General features: G+C 42.8%; 1 protein-coding gene across 2 annotated transcripts in view; it reads left to right on the top strand.

The window, feature by feature from the left end:
* Positions 1 to 12,626, top strand: part of LOC143804934 (kinesin-like protein KIF14) — a 239,885-nt gene that overhangs the window by 218,083 nt on the left and 9,176 nt on the right. For both annotated transcript variants that reach the window (XM_077283557.1, XM_077283558.1), the window contains exons 24-27: positions 87 to 269; positions 3,469 to 3,644; positions 4,123 to 4,281; positions 5,443 to 5,577. In XM_077283557.1, coding sequence (XP_077139672.1) covers positions 87 to 269; positions 3,469 to 3,644; positions 4,123 to 4,281; positions 5,443 to 5,577 — 653 coding nt within the window. The remainder of the gene's footprint in view (positions 1 to 86; positions 270 to 3,468; positions 3,645 to 4,122; positions 4,282 to 5,442; positions 5,578 to 12,626) is intronic.

Raw genomic sequence — 12,626 nt, forward strand, 5'->3', positions numbered from 1 at the left:
TACATACATACATACATACATACATACACACTCCATGAACCGTGGTTCTTTACACCAGCAATAGAAACCTTTTTTATGTCCCGCAGTGCACACAGATACGTTTGTTCCCAGTACGGTATTCTCTTCAGTCTGCAAGCAACTGGTTACCACTGAGGTTGAGTCACTGAGCAAGGACTATCATTCTCACGATGTGGTTCTTCATCTGCTCACTGACCTTCATGAAGTCCTAACATCAAGCCATGAGGTTATACAAGCAAATGAAGCACTTGGTAAGCAAAAGGCATGCTGTAGGTGCACAACTATTAATGCTGCTCAGTGCAGTTGATGCATGAAGTGAAGGGATACATTTCTGAGCCTCAGCCCTCATTAATTTCTTTTTCTATATCTGTATAGCAAAAATCTAATGTTTCAGATCAGTCATGTGTAAAGGTATGGCGTTAGTAAATGGCACCATTATCATCTACCATATCTTGTTCTCCTTGGCCTCTTAGAGATCTGCATTTATTTTGCTCATCTTTACCTTTCTTCTGTTGGTCCTATACAGCACAAGCCTGCAGCTGTTGTGTTGAACGGACAGTAATGGACCTGTGTTGGAGATTAATAATGCTATACAGTGCCGCTTACTACTTGTTTCAGTTCTTCCTAAATCCTTCATGCATGTGATATGTGGTTGCCGTAGGTCTCAAGTAAAATCATTCATTCTTCCACAAAGTTTGCTTACTGATTCTGCTGAAAGCAGAAACCTGCAATCTCTGCATCCAGTTATCTATGACCAGCATTTTACCACTGGGTAGAGATTGGTCTCACTAAGCTAACCACATGCATTAGATATATAGCGATCAAACTCCTAAATTTCAGTTGAATCATCTCTACATAATAATAATAATAATAATGCTACTGTGTGTATATAATATAATAATATAATCTGTAGGTTATCCCAATTCTCCCCAATATTCAGAAGCTGGAGGGGATGACAGTCTGGCAGTTATGTTTTTTACTGCCTTACCTCTGTGATCTTTGGGTGATGACTTGTACATCTGGTGAGTGAGAACTGTTTGCAAGATCATAACAAAAGACTGACTAGCACTTCCAAGCTAGTGTGAACAGGTGCATACTGGAAGCAGCCACCTCCATATAAAATATACAAAAAAAGTTGCACTCTGTAGTACTAAAGCATATCAATGTGAAATATGAATAGCAATACTGCTTCTGAATACTAGGAAAAAATGAGACGCTTTGCGCATAATTTGGCCAATTCTTGCAGGCCTTTTAACCAACCATCAAGGTATGGCCTGGTGATGTTATGGCACCGAACAACAGTAACAGACTTTTTATACATGATACAGACAAAGAAAGCACATTGCCGCAAAAAGGAATATACATGATAACATCATACTGCAGAAAAAAAAACATATATTGAAGGACAAAGCATAAAATGGTTAAATGTCATGACTTTGAGGCTCTGTACGCCAAACTCCATGTTCCTCTTGGCTACTGTCATTGATCACATCACAGCTCTTAGGCTGGTCACATAGTTATCAATATGTACAAATTTATGCCTGTTCTCCAATATCACTGCAACAAATACACTTATTTATTACCATATGTTACCCTTTTCCTATTATCTCATGCAGCTGTGCCAATTAACCTGTGTGCATGCCAGTTATACCTGCTCATGGCCATGATCTCATCTTGTATGTCCAATGTGTCTAGGGCTTTCATAAGTACATCTTATTAGCTCTTTAGAAGCAAAATCGGTCAGTTTCTAACTTTGCACAAGATGGCTGCTAGAGCCAACATGGCCGCTCAGAATGTGAGGACTTCTCATTCTTACAGTTGGTGGTGCAGAGCTTCCTGAAAAACTGCCCACATGTGTCCAAACTGCTGCTGAAAGTGCGAGCAGTGTGTGCATGCTTTTTGGTGGGATCATCCTGCTGCTCTCCTGCCTGTCTACGTTGCAGCATCACTCCTGCCTTTAAAGTTTAGGTCCTCATTGAATTGCATTGGATTTGTGGTCAAATTTGTATTCTCAAACAAACTTTTCACTCTAGTTCACCTGAACCCGAACATCCACAGGTCCGCTCATCCCTACCGATGAGGAATGGTTTGCCCAAAGATCATGATTCTTGGCAGCACTTCATCCTTCTGTGATTCTTTATTTATTTTTTCTCTCCTCCCAGACCGCCTCAGTCCGTAATAACAAATCTGATGTGCATGGCCCCAAAGAACATTGATGCGAGTGCGATCTGATGTCTTGTCGAATCTCATTCAGACTGATAAGTCAGCACGAGCCATCATAGTGATTTATCATTATGTAGATGAGACTTAAAGGGAACCTGTCACCACGTTTTTGGAAGATGGGATAAAAATAGCGTTAAATAGGGGCAGAGGTGGGCGTTACATTAGTGTGTGTGTTATGCGTTTATTACCCACCTAAGTTGCCGAAATAACTTTGCAAAGTCTCCGTTTTCGCCTGTCAATCAGGCTGGTCAGGTCGCATGGGCGTTGTCTTCCCCCAGATTTGGCGTAGTTTTCCGTTGGTGGCGTAGTGGTGTGCGCATGCCCAAAGTCCGGAATCCTCTTCCAGGGGATTTAAAATAGCGCGGTGTTCGTTATTGCATTGGTGATCGGTGGGCGCGGCCATCTTCCTTTGGCCGCGCGTGCGCAGAAGCGGCGCTCTGCTGGCCGCGGCTTCAGGAAAATGGCCGCCGCGATATCCATCTGCGCACGCGCGGCATCCCGCGGCCATTTTCCTGAAGCCGCGGCCAGCAGAGCGCCGCTTCTGCGCACGCGCGGCCAAAGGAAGATGGCCGCGCCCACCGATCACCAATGCAATAACGAACACCGCGCTATTTTAAATCCCCTGGAAGAGGATTCCGGACTTTGGGCATGCGCACACCACTACGCCACCAACGGAAAACTACGCCAAATCTGGGTGAAGACACCACACCCATGTGACCTGACCAGCCTGATTGACAGGCGAAAACGGAGACTTTGCAAAGTTATTTCGGCAACTTAGGTGGGTAATAAACGCATAACACACACACTAATGTAACGCCCACCTCTGCCCCTATTTAACGCTATTTTTATCCCATCTTCCAAAAACGTGGTGACAGGTTCCCTTTAAGACACATTTCCTTACCTAAAAACACCCCCAAAACATTTCCTACTGAAACAAGGTTTCGAACTACGTAGAAATGCTGTTGAAAATATTTTATTAAATGGATTGACCTTTTTAGTGTAGAGGTGACCAAATGGTACTTTGCTTATGCAGGAAAAAAAATGCAATTACATTTTAATATGATGAGATCTGGTACTTTTTAAGTATTTGCTTTTCACCGACTTTCAAATCTCCTCCACCCTCCTTATCCCTCTTCGTAAACCTCATTGTTTCATTTCAGTGGTGGCCAGTTTAATTTCCATCAAGGAGTATGCAAATGTTATTTTTATTTCTTTCTTGTATTGAAGAACCCAGTGACGTGAACATCCAGCGGCATCTGATAACCATCTCTTCTGCTTTTAACCGGATGGCTATTTCTGTCCGGTTGATTGATGAAGCTCCCAACACCCAGGCGGCGTACCCCAAACAGCAATTAATTGCCGAAGTGAAGAAGCTGGGGGACAGTGTGGCGTTTCTCCTACATGTACGTCTCCTTCTACCACCCCCAACCTTGTTTACTACGCCACGTTGAGTCACATCTCTGGGCAAAGATTTTTTTTTTTTTCTTGGTTTCCATGGCTCTGAAAAGAGTTGTGTGATGGCCAGCAATAAAACCAACAAAAAGGACATTTTTAGGAGAGCAGCTCATAAATTTGACGTGCTGTGAATGAGAAAGAAGACCCCGAGGTTTAGTTTTAACACATTTCACAGATTACAGTAATGGCAAAAAAATTCACATTGTATCACTGAACAAAGACAAAACTTCTTGAAAACTTCTCTCGTACTTTGTAAATCAATGATGAATATAGTTTAGTGAATGTATATAAAGTGCCAACACTGCCATGTAGTATAGTATTGTATTAATACATGTTGGGCTGGTATTTTGAGCGGTAGATAGAAGTTGCAGGGCCGCCTCTTGTTAATCTCTCGTGTCATGGCAGCTATCCTTTTTCTTTACACAGGGCTATGAATGTGAGATTACATCAATGCTGAAAAAGTCCAGGAAACAGATTCACCAATCTGTCACCGTCATTGCCGGTTTGCTTGGCCGCCTCTCGATCACCAGGCAACCCAACATCACTCAGAGTTTGGATGACAAATGTGACCTGGAGCAGGCGGAGGTACTGGAATAGACCCCCATTCAATCGCATAAGATACTTTTTTACTTTATGCAACTCTTCACATCAAAACCTATGGTCCGAATAAGCAGTTACTTTTGTGTGGTGGTGATGTGCAATATGTAAACTTGAAAGGGCTTTTCCAGCTCTATAGGGGGGTGACACTATGATGATCACTTGGGATTTTCAGAAATTTCAGTAACTGAGTCCCAAAGTGCATGGCTTTAAATGGCGCATTGATTGATTGTATATGCTCGCCGCCACTGTAGTCTTTGTCTATGGAAGAGCCAGAGATGGAGCCCTGCTCTCAGGATCTGTGAAGGTGACCTCCACCGATCCACAGGTTGTTGTGGTGGTTTTTTTTTTAGAAAAAAACATTTTACCCATCAATCTGTAAACTTGGATGACCTGCAGACCGCATCTGTTTTTTGTGTGTTTTTTTTATGTTGATCACAGATCTAATTATTTGAATGGATGAGTTTAATGGATGAGCCCCATGGGCTATAATGGGTTAAGTGTTCTATCTGATAGAAAAGGCGAGGTGGGTCACTGAACAGTAGCAGAGACTCGCCTGCACAGACGATCCGTGCATATTATGGTGCAACATTACCATTTGTTTATATGCTTTTTTTGGTTGGCGCCTGTTCACACTAGTCTAGATGTGCTGGTTCTTTTTCTCTATTGAATCAGATGATCAGTGCAGACACTGCCCATAGGAAGGTGGACAGGGTTCGCGTAAACGTAACCGCGCGCGTGCATAGTGCATGTGCGGGATTACAGCCCCGAACAGGTCAGTGTGACGCTGATGGGAGGAGGGTACCATAGTAAAGTCAGGAGCAAGTGATTTCTTCCAGGTACCGCATGCACTGGAGCCTGGAAGAAATCAACATAAAACATTTTTAAATGAATTTTTCAAGTTTTACACCACCGCTATGAGGCATAAAGGTAAGACTGGCTTACCCATCCTATTACCTGTATATCCATAGTAATAGATCAAAATCGTCCAGAAGGTGACAGATTCCCTTTAAGATCAAAAATTAGCCTTTTATTTGCATGTCTCTAACATATAAAATGTTTTATTTTTTAGTGTTTGTGACCTAAATGGAGAAGTGCATAAAGTTTGACATCTACAGAATTGGTAATATTTCATTTGTGTCTTATCAGTTCATCTCGAACAATATAAAAAGCAGTTTCCTTAGTGGAAGTGAAAACTCACTGATAGAGCTGATTGATTTCCTGGCCAGTGAGGTTCTCTGCTTGGAAGGCATGTACCAGAAAGCCTGGTTGGAGAGTTATAAGGTATCAAACACACATCCCCAAAACTGCCAATACACATTATCAGTTTTTAATGACTTCTGTATATTTAAAGGGGTTACCTGTAGAGATGGGTGGACACCTGGATGTTTCTGGTTCAGCCGAACAGTTACAAAAAATTTTGGTATCAAAACCGTACCCGAACCCAGACCCCATTCATTTTAATGGGTGGCCCGAGAATCCATTGTTTGCCACACTGTCATGTGCATCTAATAAATGCGCCTTTTCTGGGTGGCTGGGGGCTGTTTTTAGGCTTGGGTCGACCAATATCCATGGCCCCTTACCAGCCTTAGAATACCAACCCCTAGCTGTCTGCTTTAGCTTGACTGGTTGTCAAAAATGAGGGGGATCCCCCTTATTTTTAATTATTTAATTTAACCCCTTAATCCCATAAGACGTACTATCACGTCGAGGTGACCTGGGACTTAATTCCCAGTGATGGGATAGAACGTCATATGCGATCGGCATATGATCGGGGGAATCGCGGCCGAGTGTCAGCTGACTATCGCAGCTGACATCCGGCGCTATGTGCCAGGAGCGGTCACGGACCGCTCCTGGCACATTAACCCCCGGCACACTGATCAAAGATGATTGCAGTGTTCCGGCGGTATAGGGAAGCATTGCGCAGGGAGGGGGCTCCCTGCGTGCTTCCCTGAGACCCTCTGGGCAATGCCATATGATCGCATTGCTCCGAGGGACTCCTACCTCCTCCTCTCTGCAGGCCCTGGATCCAATATGGCCATGGGGCTGCTTCTGGGTCCTGCAGGGAGGTAGCTTACAAGCGCCTACTCAGAGCAAGCGCTTGCAAGCATCCCTCCAGTGTCTGTCAAAATAAAAAAATAAAAATTCCTAAATAAAGAAGAAAAAAAAAAAATTGTTCCCATAAATACGTTTCTTTATCTAAAAAGAACAAAAAAACAATAAAAGTACACATATTTAGTATCGCCACGTCCGTAACGACCCGACCTATAAAACTGTCCCACTAGTTAACCCCTTCAGTGATCGCCGTAAAAAAAGACAAACGCTTTTTTATCATACCGCCGAACAAAAGTGGAATAACACGCAATCAAAAATACGGATATAAATAACCATGGTACCGCTGAAAACGTCATCTTGTCCCGCAAAAAACGAGCTGCCATACAGCATCATCAGCGAAAAAATAAAGTTATAGTCCTCAGAATAAAGCGATGCAAAAAAATTATTTTTTCTATAAAATAGTTTTATCGTATAAAAGAGCCAAAACATAAAAAAAATATAAATGAGGTATCGCTGTAATCGTACTGACCCAAAGAATAAAACTGCTTTATCTATTTTACCAAACGCGGAACAGTATAAACGCCCCCCCCCCCAAAAAAAAAAAATAAAATAAATCATGAATAGCTGGTTTTTGGTCATTCTGCGTAACAAAAATCTGTATAAAAAGCGATCAAAAAATGTCATGTCTGAAAATGGTACCAATAAAAACGTTAACTCGTCCCGCTAAAAACCAGACCTCACATGACTCTGTGGACCAAAATATGGAAAAATTACAGCTCTCAAAATGTGGAGATGTAAAAACAATTTTTTGCCATAAAAAGCATGTTTTAGTATGACAGCTGCCAATCATAAAAATCCGCTAAAAAACCTGCTATAAATAGTAAATCAAACCCCCCTTAGTTAGGGGAAAAATAATAAAATAAAAAAAAATGTATTTTCATTTTCCGGTTAGGGTTGGGGTTAGGGCTACAGTTATGGTTGGGGCTAAAGTTAGGGTTAGGGTTTGGGTTACATTTACGGTTGGGATTAGGGTTAGGGTGTGTTGGAGTTAGGGGTGTGGTAAGGGTTAGGGGTCAGCTAGGGGCATGTTCGGGTTAGGGGTTGGATTAGGCTTAGGGGTGTGTTTGGGTTAGGGTTTCAGTTAGAATGGGGGGCTTCCACTGTTTAGGCACATCAAGGGCTCTCCAAATGCAACATGGCATCTGATCTCAATTCCAGCCAATTCTGTGCTGAAAAAGTGCTCCTTCCCTTCTGAGCTCTCCCGTGCGCCCGAACAGGGGTTTACCCTAACATATTGGGTATGAGCGTACTCAGGACAAATTGGACAACAACATTTTGTGTCCAATTGCTCGTTACCCTTGGGAAAATAAAAATTTGGGGGGCAAGAAAAAACATTTTTATGGGGAAAAAATGATTTTTTTTTATTTTCACGGCTCTGCGTTATTAACTGTAGTGAAACCTTTAGGAGTTCAAAGTTCTCACCACACATCTAGATAAGTTCCTTGGGGGGTCTATTTTCCAATATGAGGTCACTTGCGGGGAGTTTCTACTGTTTAGGTACATTAGGGGCTCGGCAGACCATTCCATCTAATTCTGCATTCCAAACGGCACTCCTTCCCTTCCGAGCTCTGCCATGCACCCAAACGGTGGTTCCCCGCCATTTATGAGGTATCAGCGTACTCAGAAAAAATTGGACAACAACTTTTGGGGTCCAATTTCTCCTGTTACCCTTGGGGAAAATACAAAACTGGGGGCTAAAAAAAATAATTTTTGTGAGGAAATTTTTTTTTATTTTCACAGCTCTGCGTTATAAACTGTAGCGAAACACTTGGGGGTTCAAAGCTCTCACAACACATCTAGATAAGTTACTTAGGGGTCTACTTTCCAAAATGGTGTCAATTGTGGGGGGTTTCAATGTTTAGGCACATCAGGGGCTCTCCAAACGCAACATGGCGTCCCATCTCAATTCCAGTCATTTTTGCATTGAAAAGTCAAACAGCGCTCCTTCCCTTCCGAGCTCTGCCATGCGCTCAAACAGTAGTTTACCCCCACATATGGGGTATTGGCATACTCAGGACAAATTGTGCAACAACTTTTGGGGTCCAATTTCTCCTGTTACCCTTGGTAAAATAAAACAAATTGGAGCTGAAGTACATTTTTTGTGAAAAAAAAGTTAAATGTTCATTTTTGAGGGGTGCAGTTTTTAGAATGGTGTCACACTTGGGTATTTTCTATCATATAGACCCCTCAAAATGACTTCAAATGCGATGTGGTCCCTAAAAAAAAAAAAAAGTGTAAAAATGAGAAATTGCTGGTCAACTTTTAACCCTTATAACTCCCTAACAAAAAAAACATTTTGGTTCCAAAATTGTGCTGATGTAAAGTAGACATGTGGGAAATGTTACTTATTAAATATTTTGTGACATATCTCTGTGATTTTAAGGGCATAAAAATTCATAGTTAGAAAATTGCAAAATGTTCCAAAATTTTGCCATATTTCCGCTTTCTTCACAAACGCAGGTAATATAAAATAAATTGTACACTAAAGTGAAGTAGAATGTCATGAGAAAACAGTGTCAGAATCATCTGGATCCATTGAATTGTTCCAGAGTTATAACCTCATAATAGGACAGTGGTCAGAATTGTAAAAATTGGCCCGGTCATTAACGTGCAAACCACCCTTGGGGGTTAAGGGGTTAAAAGGAATGAGGACCCCTCTGTTCTTAATGACCAGCCATGCTAGCACTGGCGGCTGTGTGCTGCAGCCTCTAGCTGTGAGTTTTGCCTGGCTGGTTATTTAAAAAAGAAACAAAAACGGTTGGTCCCCTTTTTTTTTTTTTTTTCTTTTTTTTTCCCCCCCAATTTACAGCGCAGGTGTCTTTTGATAAATTCACCCAATAGCCTCTCCTGCTCTTACTGTTATTAGCAGTAGCACGCTTCAGCTGATGGAAGCATTAGTTCCATCAGCTGACACCAGTGACCGGAAATTAACTTTATACCTCTGACAGCTACGTGCTCACGCTGTCATTTGACAGCGTGGGAACTGCGGCTGTCGGACTGGCGATGAGGATGACTTTACTGTTGATTAGAAGCTGTGTTTGCCGTGCTGTCATGCACATGTTCGGTGTCAGTGCCCGAACAATAAGTGTTCAGTATGGACACCCAACTTTACTGTTCGGGTTCAACCATCTCTAATCTAGTTACCTGGAAATATTATGACCTTTTTTTTTTTTTTTTTTGTAACCTTAAAAATACCTCTTAATTATCTAATCACGATTATTTTTGTCTAAAGAAGATGAGTTAAACTTACCTAAACCTGTCCAAGAATGTTGGGACATGTGCCTATGAGCATGTACAGTAAGAAGCTTTGCCCCCTGCCTTGATGTGTAGGAAGATATGCTTTGAGGGAATATTGTTTTAATAATGGAGTTACCACAAGTGTGAGCTAAGTGGGCTGCTCACACTGCTGTTCAACCTTGTCTTGTCTTGATCTAATACTGGAGATGACAGGGGTGCTGAGGTAATATGGGGCTGCTCACACTGCAGTCCATGTCTGATCTAACACTGAAGAAGCCAAGAGTGGGGATAGGAAAGAACCGCTCACGCTTCGGTCCTCCCGTTTTCTGAATGACGATGCATTGTATAGAGTGCCTTATATCTTCAGGTCACTGCAGCAGAGCTTCATACTATACTATTTTCCCTTTACCCACGACAGCACACCTGAGAGGGATCTGCCCACCAAGGACTGGAAACCTACTGAAACAAGAGGTACCTCTACCCCCCCCCCCCCCCCCCGCATCAGTTGGTTACCCAGCCCTGTCTTGGCATTTGGAAATGAAGGCTACATGCCTGTGGCGCCGGCCTTCAGAACTCTTGAAGCGCCGTCCACAGTGGGCTTTGTTGTAAATGCGGGCGGCAGAGATGAAGATGCTTTGCATGTTTCCAGCTGCTGCGCCGCCGTCCCTCCAGGTCTGAGACATGCTGAATGTGGTTGGGAAGCGCTGGAATTGCGCGTGCCAGAGTGACGTCAGGGGGGGTATGCCGGGAAAGATGGCGGCGTGCTATGCGGGCATCGCCGACCAGGGCACACCGGGGAATGGCTAGTCTTGGTTGAATCTCGCAGAGTAAGGGCAGTAACTGGGACAATCGGAGGAGGCAGACCAGGAAGGAGGCACTGTGAGTCCAAATAAATTGGGGACAAAGTAAAGATGGAGTGCTCACGCTCCAGCTTCTTTCCTTAAGTGCTATGTAGGAGCAGCTGCTGGCTTACCATCAACAGCATGGACACTGCAAAGGGAGCAGCCATTCCAGTGGCAGGAGCAACAGCCATCCCAGTAAGAGGAGCAGAGTGCTTGGGAGTCCCCAGGGGCCAAAGAAGATATCTCATGTATCCTAGAACAACCTCAGATTCCGTACCCTTAAAATGACAGCAGGTGGTGAGTGATCTTCATGAATGTCAGCATTTTAACAGGCTCCCTTGTTTTTGTTTAATAATTAGGGAAGACCTAAAAAAAAAAGCTGGCGCTATGTAAAATCCTGCTAGTAGATGACTGTCTTCTGAATGCAGGCTGGACAGACTTTTCTGCCAAATAATGAGGAGACCCCAGACTTCACCTCAAACCTTAGATCTGTCATCAGGGCAAAGGTGGAAGGCTCTCTAAAATCCCTATTGAAAAAAGGAAAGGAAATCTAGGGGAAGTATCTCCTGAATCTGACATTTTGCAATTATCCAAAGGGGAATATCAAAATGAGTCTTCTTCATCATCCTCTTTGGTCAGTGACATGGGGGTCAGACCATGTTTCCCAGTGTAAGATACAGACAAAAAAGTCAAAGCCTAGTCAACAAAGGGCTTAAAAGAGAAGATGGCTCAATTTCTAGGAGGATGTGATGTTAGCTGGGGTTAGAGCAGAGAAAGAAACTTGCCTTTCCTGTTAATAGTTAGATCCATGCACTCCTTAAAAGGAGTGGAAAAGACCTGAGAAAACCAGTGCCTTACCCTCGTCTTCGAAAAGGAGATATCCTATTGAGGAGAAGGATTCAGAGGTATGTGACAGTCCCCAGGATTGACAGGGCAGTATCAAAATCCTCAAAGATCGGCCCTACCCTTTGACGACCCTGGGGTACTAAGATCCATTGGATAAAAATGCAGATGGGTATCTGAAATAAACCTGGGAAGAGGCAGGAGGGTGTCTGAAATTGGTAATTTCTGGAACCTGTACTGCCAGTTCCCTAATGATTTTGGCTACAACATGTGAATGAACAGATGCAAAATAAAATACCAAGGGATAAGATTCTGGCTAATCTGCCTTTGTTACAAGGAGCCGCAGCAGTGCTGGCAGATACAGCTGCAGATTTGGTAAGGCTACTGGCTAGGTGTTCTGGTTTTCTCAAATGTAGCAAGACTGACTATATGGCTTAAAGGCTGCCCAGGAGACCTTCATTTTAAAAACAAACTAAGCTCTATCCTGTGCGATGGCCAATTATTGTTTGGGAAGAAATTGGACGATGCTTTAGATAAATCTGGTAATAAAAGAAGGGCTTTCCCCCTTTTTTTTTTTTCTTTTCTCCCCCTCAGGTGATATAAGGAAAAGTTTCTTTTGAGAGAAAAAGATGTAAGAGTATGTCCTCCGGGAGAGAAAGCAAATAAATCCTCTCAATGATGCCAGGCTACAAGCACGTGGAAGACTTTCCCTCTTCATGCAGGACTGGGAGAACATCTCTTCCAGCAGCAGGATTCTGGACATAATTTATTTTTAGACCTATTCTTTTCAAATACTGCATCAGACCTTCATAGTGACACCCCCCCTAAGAGGTAATCAGATCAGCTGGACCTAGAAACAGAGGTCTCGGGCTTGATGGGGAAGGGGATTTTATTCCTTTTTAAATTAAAAAAAAAAGACTTTATTCAGAACCATTATCAATAACACATCAAACCTTCAAAATGGAATTGATAAGCACGGCCATGAAGCTACTATTTCACAATGGTTTCATGATGGTCATAGACTTAAAAGATGCTTATTATCAAATCCTAATTCATCTAGACCATCAAAAGTACCGGAGTTTCCTTGCATATAAAGGGGGATATTGAGCATTACCAATTCAGAGCTCTTCCATTCTATCTGTCTGTGGCCCCAAAAATATTCATCAAGGTGATAAGAGATGACTGCCTACTTTCCTACGCATCTGGAACACCATTATTACTCCTTATTCAGACGACTTCCTGATGGTGAAGAAATCAGAGGAGCGCTGTACAACTCGACTAGAAGATGCAAGTGTC

Source organism: Ranitomeya variabilis, chromosome 2 (genome assembly GCF_051348905.1).
Source record: "Ranitomeya variabilis isolate aRanVar5 chromosome 2, aRanVar5.hap1, whole genome shotgun sequence".
Taxonomy (NCBI): Eukaryota; Metazoa; Chordata; class Amphibia; order Anura; family Dendrobatidae; genus Ranitomeya; species Ranitomeya variabilis.